We start from the raw sequence: 20679 nt of genomic DNA, 5'->3' as shown, positions 1-20679 counted from the left end.
AAGTACTGAGACTAAAAACATACAGTCATCATCATTGAACCATATTTGGCCTACTGCTGAGCTCGAGTCTCCTCTCAGAATGAGAGGGGTTGGGCCAATAGTCCACTACGCTGGCCCAATGCAGATTGGCAGACTTCACACAAAATTGTCTGGTATGCAGGTTTCCTCACGATGATTTCCTTCACCGTTTGAGACACGTGATATTTAATTTCTTAAAATGCACACAACTGAAAAGTTAGAGGTGCATGCCCCGGACCGGTGTGCGTAGTGAGAGTTTTCAATATTTTCATACTGTTCCTATCTTTATAAGGAACTAGCAGACGCCCGCGACTTCGTCCGCGTGGAATTTAGTTTTTCACAAATCCCTCGGGAACCATGGATTTTCCGGGATAAAAAGTAGTCTATGTGTTAATCCAGGCTATAATGTATCTTAATACTAAATTTCAGATAATTATACGTATATACGGCGTTATAGAGTAACAAACATACAAACTTTCGCGTTTATAATATTAGCAGGAATTAGGATGGGATAGGATTGAAACAGTTGTGCAGTAGTGCCACTAGATGGCGCTGTTTCAATTCGAAACGGGAACTACGCGAGTGAAACCGCGGGGCGTCTGGTAGTTTCTCATACTGTGCTGAGGAAAATAAAATATATTTTTCACTACTCTTGCTCAAAAACACTGTCATATTACCACTCCACAGCGGGGCTAAACAAGCATATTAGCCTCTAGGGGCTAAAGTAATTTTGTTTTTTTAATTCTTGTCTGTTACGAGTACTAGCCAAGTACTAGCCTACTATAAAACGGAGGAGGTTTTATTCGAAAATAAAATCATTAGAGGTAAGGCCCTGATTGTTTTGAAAAATAAATAAAAAACTTTAAATTGGAATGAAATGCAGCGTTCTTGTCTGTGGAATGCGTGTATTTTTTTATTTATTTTTTATTGAGTTGCGAATAGAGCGAGATCTGAAGACATGGGACATCCTTTACGGTGTAATGCCTTTTTCTCATGTAAAAAAAAAAAAATTAAAAAACGAGAATTTAAAAAACAATTGGCGTGAATAATACACACTTGATTTTTTTCCGAAATTCATTGTAAATTTGTGACCGTAACTTACATATTTTTCAACAATAATTGTTATTGTTGTCTTCGTCTAGTGAGAATGGTGATCCTAATTTGGAGATGGATGAAATTTTCAATCTGTTACCATCAAAGTCGAGACGCATTTACTTAAATACTTACCTACGATACCTACGAATACCTACGAAAAATTTAATAAGTGAAGAAAACAACAACGAATGGATTCACTTATGAAAGGAGTTTTTTAAACTATTATCTCCCACGTTTACCTCATATATTCATTATTCATCTTCAAAGTAGTCGGAAATTGTGTTACCGGATAAAAGCTTAATATCCGAAATTGTAGACTTTGTACATTTAATTTTCAATTAAAATAAATCATTGAATATTGTACTAAACTATTTTATTATTTTCTCGCAATCGTAGTGAAAAGCAGAGTGTAACACGTGGGGCTAAACCCATTGTAAACTCGGTTTCTATTTAGGCCTAAAAATACCTCGTATATAATGGGTCTTTTTAGCCCCTTGTATAACAATCTACTATTTAGGGCAAAGTGGACAGTCGGTGGTCGGGCGCTATGGCGGCACACAACCCGCAGTACTACGAGAGCAGAAGGAACATGAGTAAACTAATACATCGACAGAACAAACTTATACACAAACGTATCACAAACACTGTGAGTGTATTGAGTATATTTCGATTTTTTACAACATTTTTTCACGGCCTCCGTGGCGCAGTGGTATGCGTGGTGGATTTACTAGACGGAGGTCCTGGGTTCGATCCCCGGCTGGGCAGATTGAGATTTTTTTAATTTGTCCAGGTCTGGCTGGTGGGAGGCTTCCGCCGTGACTAGTTACCACCCTACCGGCAAAGACGTACCGCCAAGCGATTTAGCGTTCCGATACGATGCCGTGTAGAAACCGAAAGGGGTGTGGATTTTCATCCTCCTCCTAACAAGTTAGCCCGCTTCCATCTTAGACTGCATCATCGCTTACCATCAGGTGAGATTGTAGTCAAGGGCTAACTTGTAAAGAATAAAAAAAAATTAAAAAAATATATATATTTTTCAGCTGGCTGTTCTTGGTTCCTTAATATCGTCCACATATTTACGTCGCTGTCGCGATGGTGCCCTCTTCCTCACTATAGTGACTACCCTAGTCACCTACCCCCTAGCCAATTCACGTCGATTCTCTTTCTACGTCTAATACAGCGAGTGCAAAATGCTTGCACTCGGTTTTGTTTTGATGTTCCCCCAAAAGCACACGTAACTCCATTTTTGAATAATTTTGGGTTACTAAAAATGAGATCCAGACGAAAGTATCATTTGGCAGGTCTACTTTTCGGTGTTTTCAATCAAGGTAAACCGATATACCTTCTTAATAAATTCACTTGGGCGGGTGATGGTGGTGGAACGGAGCGTCGAAGCTGCCGAAATCAATTGCGGATACCACCTCACCGTACTGCCGCCTTTAGAGGTTCATTTACCTACTCCGCCACTAAATGTTGGAATAACATTCCTCCTCCATTGAAAAACCTAAAATCTAAATTCGCATTTAAAAAACTTTTAAAGAAATTTTTACTTGAAAAGCAGATTGAATTCCAACACCATGTGGCGGAGTTTTCTTTCATATAGGTAAAAATATATAATAAATATTTGTAAATACTATAATATATGATATAACTATGTAATTTTGTTTTTAGTTTTTTAATTCACACGTTGTTACTTTTAGAATGCTGTTTTATTGTTTTTCCCTTTTTATTTTTAGTTAGTTATAATGTATTATTTTAAGTTTTACTTGTATTGTTTATTTTGGTTAATAAGGTTGTTGTGTGCTGTGTTTGTGGCGGCATCTGGTTAACGGTTCCAACTGAAAACCAGCGCTGCATGCTCTTTTTATTTAAAGAGTATGTAGCATATGCTGAGTTGGGGCCCTTTATTGGGTTATGCCACACATCGCAGAATATTGTCCTGTCATATTATTTAATATGACAATATTATTTGTTAGCATTATATGATATTATGAGCATATTGTGTTGTGTGGCATAATGCTGTAATAAAGATTTTTTCTTTCTTTCTTTCTTTCTATCGCTAACGCTTCGAAAACTCGAAAGATGTATGGGAATTCTATTTGCTAAAGACAGGTCACGTGATCAAGATCTGTCATTAATCATAGATTTTTCGAGTTTTCGAAGCGTTAGCGATCGTAGAAAGAGAATCGACATGCCACTTGGCTAGGGGGGCTGGTGCGCCAAGAACTTTCATATATATTCTGACTAGCGGACGCCCGCGACTTCGTCCGCGTGGAATTTAGTTTTCACAAATCCCTCGGAAACCATGGATTTTTCCGGGATAAAAAGTAGTCTATGTGTTAATCCAGGCCAGAAAATATCTTAATACCAAATTTCAGCTAATTCAGTTCAGTAGTTGAGGCAGGAAAGAGTAACAAACATTCATATCATCAAAATCAACAGTTTTCGCAAATCTCGGGAAACCATGGATTGTTTCGGGAGTAAAATCTATTTCCATTCCAAATTTCAGCTAAATCGCTTCAGTAGTAGCGGCGTTATAGAGTAACAAACATCCAAACTCACATCCAAACATCCATACAAACTTTCGCGTTTATAATATTAGTAGGATAGGTTAGTAGGACTATTTATAGAAATAAGTCATAATATCTTGTATTGTAAGAGCATATCTTGTATTGTTCAGGGTCCACGCGTGGTGCCGGCGGCGAGTCTGGAGGTGGACTGGCAACGCAACAAGCGAGAGATGGCGCTGAGAGCTCACAACAAGTTCGTGCTGTTCCCGCTTGGCTCGCATGAAGTCATGGAGGACCCTGCCTTCATTGCGCCTCCGGGTGTTTCGCGACCCAGGTAAACTATTATAGACTACAAGCCCTTGAACAAAAATTACCTGTGTACTCGCGTACTTACCTGTACCGCTCAGAAATGACGGCATAGTTGCTCAGATTTATTTTCTGAAATAGTAACAGCCTTCTAAGCGTCATTCATGTTGGTTCATTTCACAGGTAAATTTTTGTTCAAGGGCTTGAAAATTTAGAAAAGCCCCCGAAGACCACAAAAAATTTAATTAAAACTCTCGATCTAGTCATCAATATAATATTGTGTTTTTCAGTGCGATTTCATGTGAAACCCCACTCGAGTATATTTGCAGACATTCGGTTATTCTTCCCCACTTTCACCCCCCACAACTTTTTTCAACTCAACCGATTTTCATCAAACATGTCTCAGAACACTCGCTCATAAATCATTTCTAGTGCAAAAAACTATATAGAAATCGCTTCATCCGTTCGAGAGTTCGGACCCTTCTTTTTGCGTCGGAGTTAGAATGAAACATATTTCAAAATATTGAGTTGATATCAAAATTGGTTGCCGTGGTCGGTTCGATCAGAAGGTTGTATTATTTATTAGTAATCGCCGTTGTGTTACTAAGTACCTACTTGATTATATCTTAGGGATTCTCAATAGAGTTAGTACGAGTCAACAAACTAGCACAAAGCAGCACCATCTCATCACTCGACAGAGTCCACAGGAGACCTGTGAATCGTGGTCAACCTATAACGATTTGTGACCACAGATGGCAGCTAATAACGCTCCGTTCTCGCTTAAACCACAAAGAGCAGTGCGTGGTCCCTCGAAATCAAAGTAAACATGCGAATAGAATCACCAACCGCATGGTCTGCTTTCGGCTTACAAGCAATGCTGATGACGCTATGGAATGAATGCCCTATATATTCGTAAAAGGCCTTAATCGATGCACGTCTACTGTTGTCATCCTGCAAGGACTTTCATATTCAGTCACTAGCATCGTGAGGTTTCGTCAAAGATCATAGTTTATTACAACAACTGAACACCACATTGTCACGTACTGTTAGTATTCTGTGTTTAACCAATTTGTAATCCGTTCAGAGTGCACATAACACTGCGTATTCGTGGCGCGGCGTCGCTGGGCTCGTTGTCGGCTGAGCTGTTCACGGACGTGTGCCCCGCCGCCTGCCGGCTGTTCCTCGAGCTGCTGGACGGCGACGGGCTGGGCCACGGCTACGTGCGCACCGCCTTCTTCAGGTGACTGTCTAGTGACAAACGAGCGTGTGCACAGGGTGCAGTGCAAGCGGCGCGCGGCCGAGCTATTCACGGACGTGTGTCCAGGTAATTGTCTTGTAACTACGGGGGTAGATGCCGAAAAATTGCGAACCCCAGCCGATGGACGTCCATAGCTACTCGCAAGTCCTTGTCTTACTTAAGAGGGGCGGAGGTTTTGTACCATCCGATTGGTTAATATTTCTCAGCTCTGCTGCCTCGCTCCACTTCGGTGGACTGGCAGCCTAAGTATCCTGCAGACATCACGGTAAACTTGATCGTGAGTGGCTTTGCCTACGATTTAATATAATTTATTTTAAATATAAAATATAAAGGTTTTAATATAAATAACGATTGGATTTTTATCAATTAAATTAAGTGTAATACACATCAAGGTGACGTGTGGACAAACACGGCAATGAAAGATTTCGAGGTTTTTAGTAGGTACCTATTTATCCTATTAATAAAATATTTAGTTATTCCAGAACATATAAAGAAAAAAATGCTAGAACATTATAACTATGTTTTTTCACCCATTTCATCGATGTCACGTAATTTTTGGTGCGAAATCCAGTGATATGCCCAAAGGTTAATGTCTCTCGTCCATACAATCAACGCCTCACTGTCATCATACCTATTTTGAATGTCATAAAATTGTCGAATTCGGCAATACCTTGTCAATGATTTTTTATTTATTACTTCTTTTTTTTTTTAATTTTTAACGATATAAGTATAAAATACAAAACATTATTAAAAATTTATTTTATTTATTTATTTTTATTTATATTTATATTTATTATCAATGAAAAATAATGAATTAATCAATCACAGATTATACGCACTCGAAGACAGAGAATTATATAGACAGATAGAAATCATTCATCGCATTCCATAAATAAAAGCTATTTAAAATAAAGTAAACTGTTTTAACTAAACCACTCTAAAAAGTGATAAATAACATAGTGCCTACTGATGAGTTTAAAGGTCGTGTCAAAAAACTGAATAAAATAGATTATGGTTTGGAACCGCTTTCAAACCGATAGGCACATTTATATCTGTGTAAAACACGAGTTGGTTTATTGAAAAAATAATCTAATCATAAGTTAGCTATTGTAAACTGTAGAGAAGTTCCACTATCTGTCTTTTGTCTTCATCATCAGACCCCTGATGACAGTCACAACCCAGCTAGACAGAAAGTCCTCATCAATAAAAATTAATAAGCCCAACCACAAGGTAGCTATTGTATTAAATTAAACTTACACACTGAATTAAGAACCTCCGCTTTTTTTGAAGTTGGTTGAATAAGACTTATGTGTGACTTCTGTAAAAAAAGAAGACTGATTCTGTAAAGTAAAGAAGACTGAATCGATATAATTTGGAGACAAGACGCGTACCTCTTTTTCAGGAATATCGGTGGTCCAAAATAGTTTGACATTTATTGTCAATTATTATTAATGATTTTTGTGCTTTTATTAAAAACTATCAAACCACGGATGCTACGTAGATCGTATTATGATTAGATTAGTTTTATGTATATACTAATATTATCATACTTACTCGTACGCCCCACAAGACGCTTTGCCTCGGAGTTTGAATCAACAAATGTAATCAATAAATAAAATGAATAAATAAATGAAATATTACTCATACACTACTGTCGCTTTTCTGGTTTTCCTTACCACAATTGATCAAGCGCTGAAGCGATGAGCGATCTTCATGAATGAAATATTTTTTATTTTCTATGTTTTATTTCTAAAAACAATACTCCACTGCCAACAATAAACCTTAGCAGAGATTTGTACATGAGACAGTGATATTTGGCGAGTATTTTTAATTTAAACTGTATGTTACAGCGGACTGACGGCCAAAACTAAACAGAAAGTTTCTATTTTTTTTACAGAACATTTAAAGTAAATAATATAATAAAAAATAATGTAAAATAATTTATTAGTTAGCTTCTTAAAAGAAACAACTCAGAACGCAGAACTCGTAAACGCAGTTATCGGCGTCCGCTAGTTTACAATAAACAAGAACAGTGACTTTCATGAATGAAATATTTTTACTATCTGTGATTTTTTCATAGAAAAATGGTGGTCAATACAGTTAATAATTAATTATATTTTTTGTCCGCTAGTGTCCGCTGAATTTTAACATCTGAATTATACGTCTTAAAATAAATTAAGAATTTCTGTATATATCTAATGTCTGTTGGTTACTGAGGCCAAAAACGACAATCTCCTATAATAATGTAGTGTCTATTTCTTGACATTTTGTGGTGCTCGTCCTTGAGCTTTTTGAAAGTTGTACCAGAGACTTGGATTTGGATGTTTACGAATACGCTTTTGGTATGTTTTCATTGAGTGTGCAACTTCTGCCTTTATAGTTTTAATTTAAATGATGCGATGAAAAATGAGGCGTTTAAAAGAGGAAATTTATAGTCAACTTAATGTTAGTTGTGGTCAACAACGAACGTTATTTAAACAAATAATACCTAAATATCGTCTACAATGTCGAGTTGTGTGTTCAGGAAGTGTAAAAACTATATATAGGTACATAAATATATAATGGAATTAAAGACAAATTGTGCATGTGTGCGCTCAGTGTTGTAGCCCATAATTCGGATGAATTATTTTGTAGGGACGTAACCGATCTATAGTTTAAAATTATCATTTTTTTTTTTTATATATTTGACATAATATCCTCCATGTTGCGCATTTACACACAAAATAAAAATGTCAAACAAACAATGACTTTAAAATTGATATTGTGTATGAGTTTATTTTTTACCAGCATTTTCTTTTTCATCCTCCTGTTTACGATATTTCTCAATTCCGAATCAAGCGGGCAGAAACACAATGCTGGTCTCAGACGCTGGCTTAAGCGACACGAGTGACGTATTCGTGAGAATCGTCAGCCCAGAAGGGCAAATGTTCACAGCGTCCTTCCCCGACGACACGCTGATTGAGGAAGTGAAGAACCGCGCTGTAGAATACTTCTATCCTTCTGGAGAAACTAGATCCGGGTGTGTATTTCGGTGTACTATTTAAAATAGGCCACTTTTTGTGTTAGATAACCGCAAAAAAGTCGACGAAAAACGATCTATACTTGATGAGTACTGTTAATACCAATAAAGAAATTAGAAATGAAGGTAAAAAAAAACGTATGTCATTTCATAACTTATTTATTTTAAATTATGTATGGTTTGTTAAAAAATGTTATATAAATGTATATTAACCATATCTAATTGTTCTAAGCTTATTAATCTAATTTATTTTCATTCATCTATCTATACTTATAATAAATCTGTAGAGAGGTCAATTCTGTCCATAAAATATATTTCCAAAATGACTATCAGGGTGTGATTAGTGATCGATGCTGATGCCAAAAATGCAATCAGTAAAATTTTTGTCTGTCTGTCTGTCTGTCTGTCTGTTCTTTATAGAAACAAAAACTACTCGACGGATTTTAACGAAACTTGATACAATTATTCTTCATACTCCTGGGCAGGTTATAGTATACTTTACATCACGCTACGATAAATAGAAGCAGAGCAATAAAGGGAAATGTTGGGAAAACGGGAGAAGTTACTCCATTTTTTAAGCTTCCGTCGCGTGTGCAGCCTCAATGGGTAGGGTAGGGTAGGGTAGAGTAGGGTAGGGGTAAGGTAGGGGTAGGGTAGGGGAAGGGTAGGGTAGGGTAAGGAAGGAGTAGGGTAGGGCAGGGTAGGGGTAGTTAAAAGTTTACATCTACTTTCACGCGGACAAGGTCGCGGGCGTCCGCTAGTTTAAGAATAAATTAATTATAATTATCGTTAGGTGTGAATTGACTACTGATTTATACCCTCATTTTTAATTTGTTTGTTGGTAAACAGTACTCATCAAGAAAGGCTGTAGTATATTCAAGTTTTGAATAGTACACCAATATACGAATTACTCTTGCAGTCGCTTCAAAATTGTAAGAGTGAACGACACAACCACCCTGCACGATTTCCTCACTCTAGCGCAGGAAGAAGTCATCATGCATGAAGAGTTATTGCTCATAGAACGCCGCGTCCCTGAAGCTGGCACACTGTCAGACTTAGGATCAGTTAGAGCACCACAACCAGCTGCCATAGTAGCCGCAACAGCTTCCCTACCAAACCCTCAAGGTGTGACGCGGCAACCGAATCTACAATCCTTATTATCGACTAATGAGTTATCCTACGAACTGAGGAAGATATTGATATCGTTGGTAGAAGCTGGCGCAAAATTAGCAGCATCTGGCAGGAACTACGAATTGACTTTAGGTCAGCTATCCGCAGCTTTAGACGAGCCGAGACGCACGCAAAGAATCGTCGCACAAGTTATAACCCCTGAGGAGTTAGCTGCGAAACTCAACAAGGAAGGTACGGATTCTGAAGCGGATACAGCTGGTACGAATGATTTGTTCAAGCGAGCTGATTGTTTAGAGAGGTTTTTGCTTAAATTCCGTGCTTGGAGACGGAGGATATCGGAGCCACCGAATCCAGAAGCTATCGCTGCGTTGAGGAACCTTGGGTTTTCTTTTGAGGAGGCAGATGAGGCGTTGAGGACTACTGGATGCAATGTGCCGGCTGCAGCGTCCTGGCTGATTGGAGAACGGGGCTCGAGTGTTTTTGAACTGGTGAATGGATTGCCCGAAGGTGTTATTCTCCAAACGTTGCTGAAACAGCCTCAGGTATACTTATATTATAATAGATATACTATAGGTTTAAGACTTTTTATTGCACTCCATCTAAAGAATTCGGCACGGGCCTCAAATATATCACTGGAAACTGTAGAAATTTGACTAATATAACCACTTTTACTGACTAGAGTCACAACTGCTTCTGCCTAGACAGTGTAGGGCTAAGTAAGTTTGATGATGACGATCCTCTATGACGTGTCAAAGGCGACACCTTGGCTTCATCGTTTGGAGTGTGCCCGGATGTGATTAGCATTAGAACTGTTAGGAAAGTCCGGTTGCACGATTCACAGTATATCTGTTTACTACTTCTGCTGTAGTGGTATACTTCCTTCCAAGTCTACCACTTACAGCTACAGCAGGAGCTGAACCTGTAGCAGCTGTATAATTACAGCAGTAGAGGCTTCTGTCTGTACTGCTTTCAATGGGGTTTTGCGTCGAGGTGTTCTTTAAACGCCTTTGCTCGAAGATCTTACGGTTATCTATTACCGATTTACGCCTTAAGGCCTTCCCAATAATAAGTTGTTCCCAATCGTCCGTAAATTGTTTCCAAGTCAAACCGTAAGATGTTGGGTTACGCAATATGTTGTGTAAGTGTAAGACCTCTCACGCTCCGCCTTCAGGGGCCTCTTTACTTACGATGCAGGGGGTGCGGAGCACCCAGGCAACGGATTTGGGGAGCGCGGTCTGTTATATATACTTGTTAAAATTTTTGTACGTTTGACCGCGAGCTTATAGGTTGCTATGTTTTATGCTATGTTTTATGTTTTTATATTTATTTATTTGGGACAGAAAACCATTTACATATTAAGGTTAGTAGAGACTTAAATTACCATGCAAAGGGGTTAATAAATATGTAAAAAACAACAACACTATCCACGAATTAATAATGATTGCATATTAATAAGTAATGATTGCACCCATCAGACGCTACATACAAGTAGGTACGTTAAATACGCCTTTGGTGCAGTGCCGTAAATAGCCTTTTTCGCGCCCTGTGCTTGCTTCTATAACTGCGCCCTATTTAAGTAGTCCCTTCATATTCCTATCATACCACCCACTGTGTCTCACTCACTAAAACTAAAACGCAGGTTCACTAGTGCAAATGCGTTGCCCATCCTGATGCTTAATTGTGTCTATTCTTAGGCCAGGGCCGGCCCGTCCATACGGCGAACGGAGCAGTCGCTCCAGGCGCCAAATCCTAGAGAGCATCTAAATGATAATCCTAGTCAACCGTAGGCGGTACTGTGCCTGATATTCAATTGGTCACCCCACAGTATGGTCGAGATCTTCGCGGTCCGTTCTTACTTTACACTCATAATTTGGTATAGGTATCTCCTTAGGAGCAAACAGGAGAGTCGCCAACATTGGATCTCGCTCTACTTCGGGCCGGTGCTGTCTTACGCCCCCGAGTGTCTACGCCCTGTGCCACTGCCCTATTTACGCCACTGCTTTGGTGACGTCCTTCTCACTTATTAACCGACTTCCAAAAAGGAGGAGGTTCTACGTTCGGCTGTATGTATGTCTTTTTTTTTTTTTATGTATGTCCAGCGATAATTCCGTCATTTGTGGACCGATTTTGAAAATTCTTTTTTTGTTTTGAAGGGTTTGATTCCAGGGTGGTCCCATTTTTTTCATGTCAGGATCTGATGATGGCATCCTGGAGAAATCGAGGGGAACTTTCGAAAATCGTAGAGACGGCTAGTGCGTTTGTTAGTGTTTCCATAAGGTATTTTAAACCACTACAATTTTATGAAGGTCTGGAGTTGGTTGGTGGTTGGATGATGGAGCCGAAACACAGACGATGGCACTCGTCAACGATTTACAGCAGGTACCTTTTGTTTGGGCTTTATTTATTTGTGTTGATGAGAACTTTCCACCTAAATGGGTTGTGACTGTATTAAGGGTCTGATGATGAAGACGAAGGACAGTTAAGGGAACTCCTCGACGGTTCACAGTAGCTACCTTGTGTTTTGACTTGATAATTTTGTATTGATAAGAACTTTCCACCTGGATAGGTTGTGACTGTATTAGAGGTCTGGTGATGAAGATGAAGGAGAGTTAAGGGAACTCCTCGACGGTTCACAGTAGCTACCTTGTGTTTGGACTTGATAAATTTTATATTGATGAGAACTTTCCACCCATATGGATTGTGACTGCATAGGGGGTCTGGTGATGAAGACGGAGGACAGTCAGTTCACACTCAGTAGGTGTGCTAACACTAAAAATTAAAAAATTAAAATTTTAATAAAAAAAATTCAACCGACTTCCAACTCAAAAATTAACCTAAACTAAAAAGCAAAAAATAACATCTTACCTATGTGCTACCTTCTGATCAGTTTGAAGGCGGTGCCAAGCCAGTGATGTTTTAATTCAAGTAGTTTAAATCACACAATTTCTGTGGTTCTTTCAGAAACGGCTTTAATTAAAACATGACACTGGATTGGCACCGCCTTCAAACTGATCAGAAGGTAGCACATAGGTAAGATGTTATTTTTTGCTTTTTAGTTTAGGTTAATTTTTGAGTTGGAAGTCGGTTGAATTTTTTTTATTAAAATTTTTATGTTTTATTCTATGCTCGTATTTTACTCGTAGATCCAGCGTGGTTTGCTGAACACCAGGATGTTGATAGCGTTCATAGCGATGGTGGGCCAATCGGGCAGCGCGTCGCTATGGCTCAACTCTCCGCACGGCAGTCCGCTGCTGTCGCAGATCTCGAGGACCTACCACTCGGAGAAGTACTGCCTCGCCGTCAACCAGTTCTCGGAGCGGCAGACCACACCCGCGCCGTCGACGTCGCGGCAGAGGAATTGAAATTATCTACAATATGTTTTTTTGATATTGTCAATAGGGACCAGGGTTGGCACCTTTAGGAAAAAAATCGGGACGATTGGGCATCCATCGGAGACGTTCGGAGTTTGGTCCAATCAAAATATGACTCGTGTGAGACAGTCTAAGGAAAATTAAATTTTGTTGTGTTTTTATTTGTATCTATTTAATATAATAAATTTTTCCATACGTATTTTTCTTGTTGTTACGAGAATTCTACAGGATATTTTTATTTATTTATGAAGTCTGAACAAGACATATTGTGTATGTTCAAAGAAATAATCAATTCTGCTTTTATCAAATCTACCGAGCGAAGACGAATGCAGTACATGCGTCGCGCGGTAGATGGCGCTGAGTACCTACTTGTGAATGAATTGATTGAGCCTATCGCATATTGTCAAAAATCGGGACAAATCGATAGGCCGTTGGGACGCGGGACCACGTCTTCGAAATCGGGACTGTCCCGGCAAAATCGGGACAGATGGCAACCCTGTCAGGGACTTTGTGTACTAGGCGACGACTTTATACAAACGGACGCAACCTGCTGACCTATTTACTAACTTTCAACTTAAAGTAATTTTTCAAATTATGAAATGAAATAAATGTGATAAGCCTACTTCGTATTTTTTTATTTACAAGTTAGCCCTTGTTTACAATCTCACCTGATGGTAAGTGATGATGGAATCTAAGACGGATGGATATGGATAGCTTGTTAAGAGTGGGATGAAAATCCAACACCCCTTTCGGTTTCTACACGACACCGTACCGCCACGCTAAATCGTTTGGCGATACATCTTTGCCGGTAGGGTGGTAACTAGCCACGGCGGAAGCCTCCCAGCCAGACCTGAACCAATTAAGATAACTCAGTAAAATCTACCTAGCTGAGGATCTTACCCAAGACACACCGTCCAGTAAATCCACCATACCACTGCGCTACGGAGGCCGTGTTTATTGATAATAGAAAAAAATACAATTTAATAAAAAAAGTTATGGGAAATCGTACGAAACACCCTGTAATAATAGTCCAGTAATTTTAGGCATTTTATACCCCAATCTGGGGAAAAATTCCTAGTGAGCTGAATTTTTGTATACACCTTTATTACGGCGTTATTATGAAGTTGTGAAAAATCGACATCGATATCGTGCCGGCTAAAAAAATTACTGAGGTCAAAAGGTCACGAAAATCAGTTTTTTGCAAATATTTCGCGACCTATTGCTCGGACGTCAATAGAGGTCATTATAAAAATTGTTCCTCATAAAATTGTCTACAAAAAATGTCTCTTATAGTTTTTCTGTAAAATTAACGGTTTTCCGATCATAGCGCTGAGAAAGCGGCAAGAATGCACTCACATACGGTATTGTATACCGTACACCAAGGCGTAAACTCTATTGCTTTTTAGTAATGTTTGTAAATGTCTCTAAATCTTTTATTTTACATTTAGATGTTTCCAGAAAGATATATTTATCGTATAGGGGTTTAGGTTTTTAGTAAGACGTACTATATCTCATTCTAATGACCTTCAATGGCAGATGTTTCGTATTTCATTGTTTCAAGACCAGTCCCTTTATACCTGCTACTGCCAGTCAGACTGAGTATACTCATAGCACGCACTCAAATACTTGATCAATCTACATCAATTTTTTTCAAAAAACCAGGAAAAAACAATGCTGAAACAAAAATATACTCGACTGATAGCCTCAACAAGTATCCACATTGCAAAAAAAATATTCTGTTTCTGCATGCCATGACCGGATGCGATACAACTTCAGCACTTTTTGGGAAAGGAAAATTGAAAGTCATGAAGATGTTTGAAAAAAGACCCGATTTAAACAATTGTACAGAAATATTCCAACAAGAAAATTGCTCTCGAGATGTCATTGTCAATACTGGAATACATTTTCTACTAGCTGTATACGGTGCTCCAAAATCAGAAAATTCAATTGATAATTACAGATAAAAGCTACAGCTTTGCTAAATTAACAAGACAAAGTACAGCTGTAAAATTTCCTTCATTACCACCTACTTCTTCAGCTCAACAGCATATTTTTCGAGCATATTACCAAATACAAACCTGGCTAGGAAGAGACATCAATCCAGAACAGTGGGGTTGGGAGTTAAAAAATGATATGCTGCATCCAATAATGACTTTATTACCACCAGCACCCGATGAACTACTGAATACAATCTTTTGTAATTGTACAAAAGGTTGTGGCGGCAAATGTGGATGCAAAAAAATTGGATTGAGATGCTCAAAAGTTTGTGGGCATTGCCGCGGCCAGTCATGCTTAAACGCCGAGTCAACGAATGATGAAAATGATGAAGATGTAGATTTAAATCAAGAAATAACTCCACTTGACATTTTGTCAGTAGCCAATAACGATAGTGAAGCTGAAAATATTGACAATGAATAAAAAAAAAAATTATTCGCAAATATTTATTTTTTTCGGTATTTTTCAAAATTTTGATAAAAAAATATTAATTGTTAATTAAAATAAACTTTCATTATATATCATGGATTATGCCTACGGGGGAAACCATGTAAAAAACGCGCCTTGCATTCTACCTCGAAGGTGGTGAGGAAACGAGTGCATCGTCACAATATAGTCGCTTTCTCAGCGCTATGATCGGAAAACCGTTAATTTTACAGAAAAACTATAAGAGACATTTTTTGTAGACAATTTTACGAGGAACAATTTTTATAATGACCTCTATTGACGTCCGAGCAATAGGTCGCGAAATATTTGCAAAAAACTGATTTTCGTGACCTTTTGACCTCTGTAATTTTTTTAGCCGACACGATATCGATGTCGATTTTTCACAACTTCATAATAACGCCGTAATAAAGGTGTATACAAAAATTCAGCTCACTAGGAATTTTTCCCCAGATGAAACCTAAAATAAGTGGACTATAAGTGGCTAATAAAGTAAATGTAACTAATATTAGAGAATAGTAGAAGAATCCATCCCTAAGGGTTCTTTTCCACCAGAGATGTGCTATGTAGCTATGCTGCGAAGATGTCAAATCTACGCTACGAAAATATGTGACCGTTTCCACCAATACTAAGCTATGTATGTGCGAGGAAGACGCGCAACTCGAGCTACGAGTATGCGATGTATCGATAGTAGGTAGAAAATGTAATGTTATCATCAATTGTAAATTATACTACATTATTTTTTAAAAAGAGCAACTGTTCAGTTTCTTGCCGGTATCTTCTCAGCAGAACCTACCTTCCGAACCGGTGGTAGAATCTTTACAAATAGTCAACTGACGTGTCAAAAGTGCTTGTAAACTGAGCCTACTTGAAATAAATGATCTTTGATTTTGATTTTTTAGGGAAGCGAGCGAGCCCAAATCGCAATGGCCCAAAGCCATAACATCCATAAATCCATAACACGCATCCTTCCATATAAAAACATATATTACTCTTAGTTGAAGCCGTTTCTACCAGTGCTAAGCTATGTGCACCAATTAAGAGCGTGCAGCGCGTCGGTACGAAATGGATAAAATTCGAAGCGCAAACGAGACGCCGAATTACGACTTTCACGTGAGTGAAAAGCAAGGAGCGATTGACACGCGACGCAAATTTTATGACGTGAGCGCCAAAACCATTTTTACCTAATTGCAAGTAAATTAAACAACATAACGAAAAACAAAATGGCCATGTTCAAGATATATACCTAATTTTCTATATAAAACAAAAGTTTAAGAAAATAAGTTTGCTTTTCCTGAGATTGAAAGCAAAATGTGAGCAAAACATGTATTTTCCAAAAAAATAAACTATCGAGAAAAGTTTTACAATTTGTGTATTTTGTATAGTCATAACGAAGCTAACATTTTGAAATATCATTTACCCAAATATCAGGCTCCTAACTTTTCCAGAATCTGAGATCCAGAACCATTTGTAACCACCAAATTACATATTGCACACTCTTAAATATGATTGGTGGATATCAATCGCATCCATAGAACGTAACGTACAGAGGCGGATTAAGGACGTACGGAGGCCTAGGGGCGTGTAGGAGCTACAAGGGGCGCGCGAGCTCAGATTTATTAAATAAATAAAGAAAATAACATATCGACGATTAAGAACTAAATGCTGATTTATAATCTAAAGTTCTACAGGAAGAAATTTTTTCAAGTACGGATATTTTTATATTTTGTACATAAACAAAATTTAATGAACACGTATTTTTTCTTTTTTTTTTTAACTCAACAATAACAGAGTTATCGTTAGCTAAAGTTTAAACATTTAAACAGAATTTGAGGGTCACCCTATCGCTGTACTAAGTAATAGCACAGTAATAGGCAACTACAAAATCAGCTGGTAGGTACTAGGTTAGCGAGCGCCCGCGCCGAGGGCCGTTGACCTTTCTACGTTTATTTTTGTACCTATTATTTTTTATAATAATTAAAGGTCGTCACTTTTGAGTTGAGTATCGATTTTCCCTTCATACTTTATTGGGCTTAGGACCATCAATAATGCGTAGTAATAATAAAAATTATAAACTTTCGATTGGAATAATGAAATACAAATGATGATTATTATTACGCAAACTTTTGCATTAAAGGATGATTCGACTTAAATGCGCAAGCGACGGCAGATTGTCTGTCACTGGTCGCCCATCGGCAATTCGGCAGGCGTCCTCAGGGATTTTTCGATCCCCTCACCCCTGCCACCCCCGTCAGCCGAAGCCGAAGCGATATGACTACTGCCGGTATTTCTTTGTCGGCGTCTTACAAAGTGCCGCCAGCAGTTGCGCAGTTTGTTTGGGAATGTGTCCATTATTTTGTTATTTCTGAGACATAAATTGAAAAAAAAAATTACATAAAATGTATCGAACTGTTTGTAGATTTATGTTCTATTAATGATACAGAACCACGAAAAAAAATGTCCGCACTAAAGTCCGAATCACCCTGTATATATTTATAATAGACCATCACCTGTCAACACACATAAAGGCCTACTTCCCAGAGCACACAGGAATCATTTATATCGATGTTCGTTCTATTTAATCGTCATATTTAATTCGCACATTAGCTTAAAGGTCCTTATCTACTAAAGGTTAGGGTTTGTAATACAACGTCATTGTAATTGCAAAAACAACTAGTTAAAATTTATAGTATTATGATATTCATTTGTACCCTGAACAACGGCGCCGATAAATTAATTGCCTAGGACGCTCTGGACCTGGATTCGCCACTGGTAAAGTAGCACATCTTTGATGGAAAAGCACCCTAAACCTCTGGTAAATTAATCACACCCAGTGTGCACGCAGGAAAGTCCCTTCGCTGTTCTGGAGCGGCGGCGACGTGGTCTCTAACAACGGGTTTGGTTGCTACGCGCAGCGCGGCCGGCGCGCTCCCATACTGGCTGAGAATTACCACTTCTCGCACTCTATGCCAGGTAACTGTCTGGATTAAAAAATATTTTGCGAAGATATTTTTAATCCCTTCTTCATCATTAAATCAGCCAATGGACGTCTACTGCAGTTTTGTAGGGACTTTTAAACATCACCACCCACCTGCGTCCAGGGAATACCTTTGACTCGTTTGATGTCGGTGGGGGTCGACCAACAACGCTTTCTAGTGCGGGGTCCGCATTCCAGTTTAGAACCCCAACTTCCACCGGCTCTTCGAACTATGTGCCCCGCCCATGCCTTCGTACACAGGTATAATTGACTTAATATTGGTTGAACGCGCTTATATCAGAGTGGAGATGATGGGATGGGATGATGGAGGGAGTGCTGCCATCTACAGGCATAGTGTTATTTGTTGTTTAAACTACCATAAACGGCGTTCTTAGGGAACTTCGAAACAAACCCTTTTTGTACTATTCAAGAATTGATGCGATGCAGTAATGCCTAATGCTCATAGATGGCGCTTTGTTTTTTTATTTTTCAACCGTCTCGAAAAGAAAGAGGTTCTCTACTAACTTCTTTTTATAATTATTAGTTTGCACACTTTTTTTTAATTATAATTTTGGTTATGTTATAAATTCAGGTTAATTAAATATTTAGAAATCAATGTAATCGCCAGGTTTACTGTCAATGAGTGCGACGAGGGACGGGGAGCTTTGCGGTATGTTCAACATCACCTTCAAGGCGTTGCCGCAGTTCGACTTCAAAAACGTCGTCTTTGGAAGAGTGAGTTTTTAGAGTGCGCGCACACAGGAGTTCCAACTTATGTACTGCATATTCCATTAATAACTACTTATTTATTGATTTTCACCTTATTTTGTTTGCCTTTCAGGGGTCCGTAAGTCTTACATTTTTATTTAACGATTTTTTCCGCGTTGTACTTTAGCTAAACCGACATACAGACTGACATTGCCAAACCCCAATGGTTCCTTGTTCACGGAACCCGAAAACTTGATTGAGGTAGTCCGTAGTTACGAGTATTTTTATCAGTTTTATTAGCAGCTCAAAATTGCAACTAACCGCCGTAAAATCAGTGTGCTGTTTAGAGATAGAGACGCGTAAAGACGTAATAAAAAACAAAGCGCCATCTATGAGCCACAGGCATAACTGCACCGCAACAGCTTTTTGAAGTGTACATAGGGATTGTTTCAAAGTTCTATTAAAATGCCACTTCAAATAGAAATTAGTTCCTTTCGTTTCCGTAAGATGGCGACTTTTACATTGATGTTCTGTCACCATATTTTTTTTTTAATTTATTTTACGGCCTTGGATACAAGTTCTTATAGGCCCTGCTTTAAATTGTTACCATCTGGTTACTATATTCCACAGATCATACGGCCCTGCTCCACCTACGACGTGATCAAGACGTTGGGCAATCCGCTCAGCACCCACCCGGTCATAGAGATAGACTCCGCCAGACGCAAGATCGATGGCCGCTGGGTCACAGGCTCGCCTAACACAAGACTCCGACCCGATGCCATGATATATCATCATCAATCTATTTAGGGATATTAGACCGTGTCCGGGAAAGGGAATAAACGGAAAGACGAAAATTAAATTTTAAAAAATTTTCTTTAGTATCGTGTAAATAAATAAATATATGTTAATTGTTTATTATGTGTATAAATGTTAATTATGTATACTATGCTTTATATCAGATAAGATACGCAATCTCTGAGCGGTCGGAAATTAAACCTTCTGCCGTATGCATGAAAGAAAGGGAAGCCACAGTGGCGCCGTAACGCGTTACGTTACGAAGCGGTTTACCCATATGAAGTTATCACATAAAAAAGTTTAGAACAGTGTGCCCCTAGTGCGAGTTTTCAATATTTTCATACTGTTACTATCGCGTTAACGTAAACGCGAATTTATATGGAATTGAAACAGTTGTACAGTAGTGCCACTAGATGGCGCTGTTTCAATTCCTTAGAAATTTGCGTTTACGTTAACGCGATAGTCACTGTATCAAACTACCTCTAGGCCTTCTGAGTAAAGATTACTATCGCGTTAACGTAAACGCGAATTTATATTAAATTGAAACAGTTGTGCAGTAGTGCCACTAGATGGCGCTGTTTCAATTCCTTAGAAATTTGCGTTTACGTTAACGCGGTAGTCACTGTATCAAACTACCTCTAGGCCTTCTGAGTAAAGATTACTATCGCGTTAACGTAAACGCGAATTTATATTAAATTGAAACAGTTGTGCAGTAGTGCCACTAGATGGCGCTGTTTCAATTCCTTAGAAATTTGCGTTTACGTTAACGCGATAGTCACTGTATCAAACTACCTCTAGGCCTTCTGAATAAAGATTACTATCGCGTTCACGTAAACGCGAATTTATATTAAATTGAAACAGTTGTGCAGTAGTGCCACTAGATGGCGCTGTTTCAATTCCTTAGAAATTTGCGTTTACGTTAACGCGATAGTAACAGTATCAAACTGCCACAAGGCCCTTAGAGTATATGATAAAAGCATAGGATATATTTTTTTTTTTAATTTATTTTATTGATAACACAACAATTATTGAACATATCAGTACTCTCGCCA

At 38.5% G+C, this 20679-nt stretch overlaps 1 protein-coding gene across 1 annotated transcript; it reads left to right on the top strand.

Moving 5' to 3' along the window:
* Positions 1–7372: 7372 nt before the first annotated feature.
* Positions 7373–20659, top strand: LOC112050944 (ubiquitin-associated domain-containing protein 1). Its single transcript, XM_024089357.2, has 6 exons — positions 7373–8206; positions 9126–9879; positions 12481–12674; positions 17993–18120; positions 18753–18859; positions 19463–20659. Exons 1-6 carry the CDS (start codon positions 8040–8042, stop codon positions 19637–19639), a joined length of 1527 nt encoding a protein of 508 aa, XP_023945125.2. The 5' UTR covers positions 7373–8039; the 3' UTR covers positions 19640–20659.
* The last annotated feature ends 20 nt before the right edge of the window (positions 20660–20679 follow it).

The sequence above is a fragment of the Bicyclus anynana genome, chromosome 26 (assembly GCF_947172395.1).
Source record: "Bicyclus anynana chromosome 26, ilBicAnyn1.1, whole genome shotgun sequence".
Classification (NCBI taxonomy): Eukaryota; Metazoa; Arthropoda; class Insecta; order Lepidoptera; family Nymphalidae; genus Bicyclus; species Bicyclus anynana.
This window is presented reverse-complemented; position numbering and strand designations above follow the sequence as displayed.

What these genes read in the sequence shown, in the direction of transcription:
- LOC112050944 (XM_024089357.2), top strand. Translation starts at nt 8,040, where the DNA reads ATGCTGGTCTCAGACGCTGGCTTAAGCGACACGAGTGACGTATTCGTG. An exon ending in TCTGGAGAAACTAGATCCGG is followed by an intron (nt 8,207 to 9,125) that starts GTGTGTATTTCG and finishes TTACTCTTGCAG; the next exon opens with TCGCTTCAAAATTGTAAGAG. An exon ending in CGTTGCTGAAACAGCCTCAG is followed by an intron (nt 9,880 to 12,480) that starts GTATACTTATAT and finishes TTTTACTCGTAG; the next exon opens with ATCCAGCGTGGTTTGCTGAA.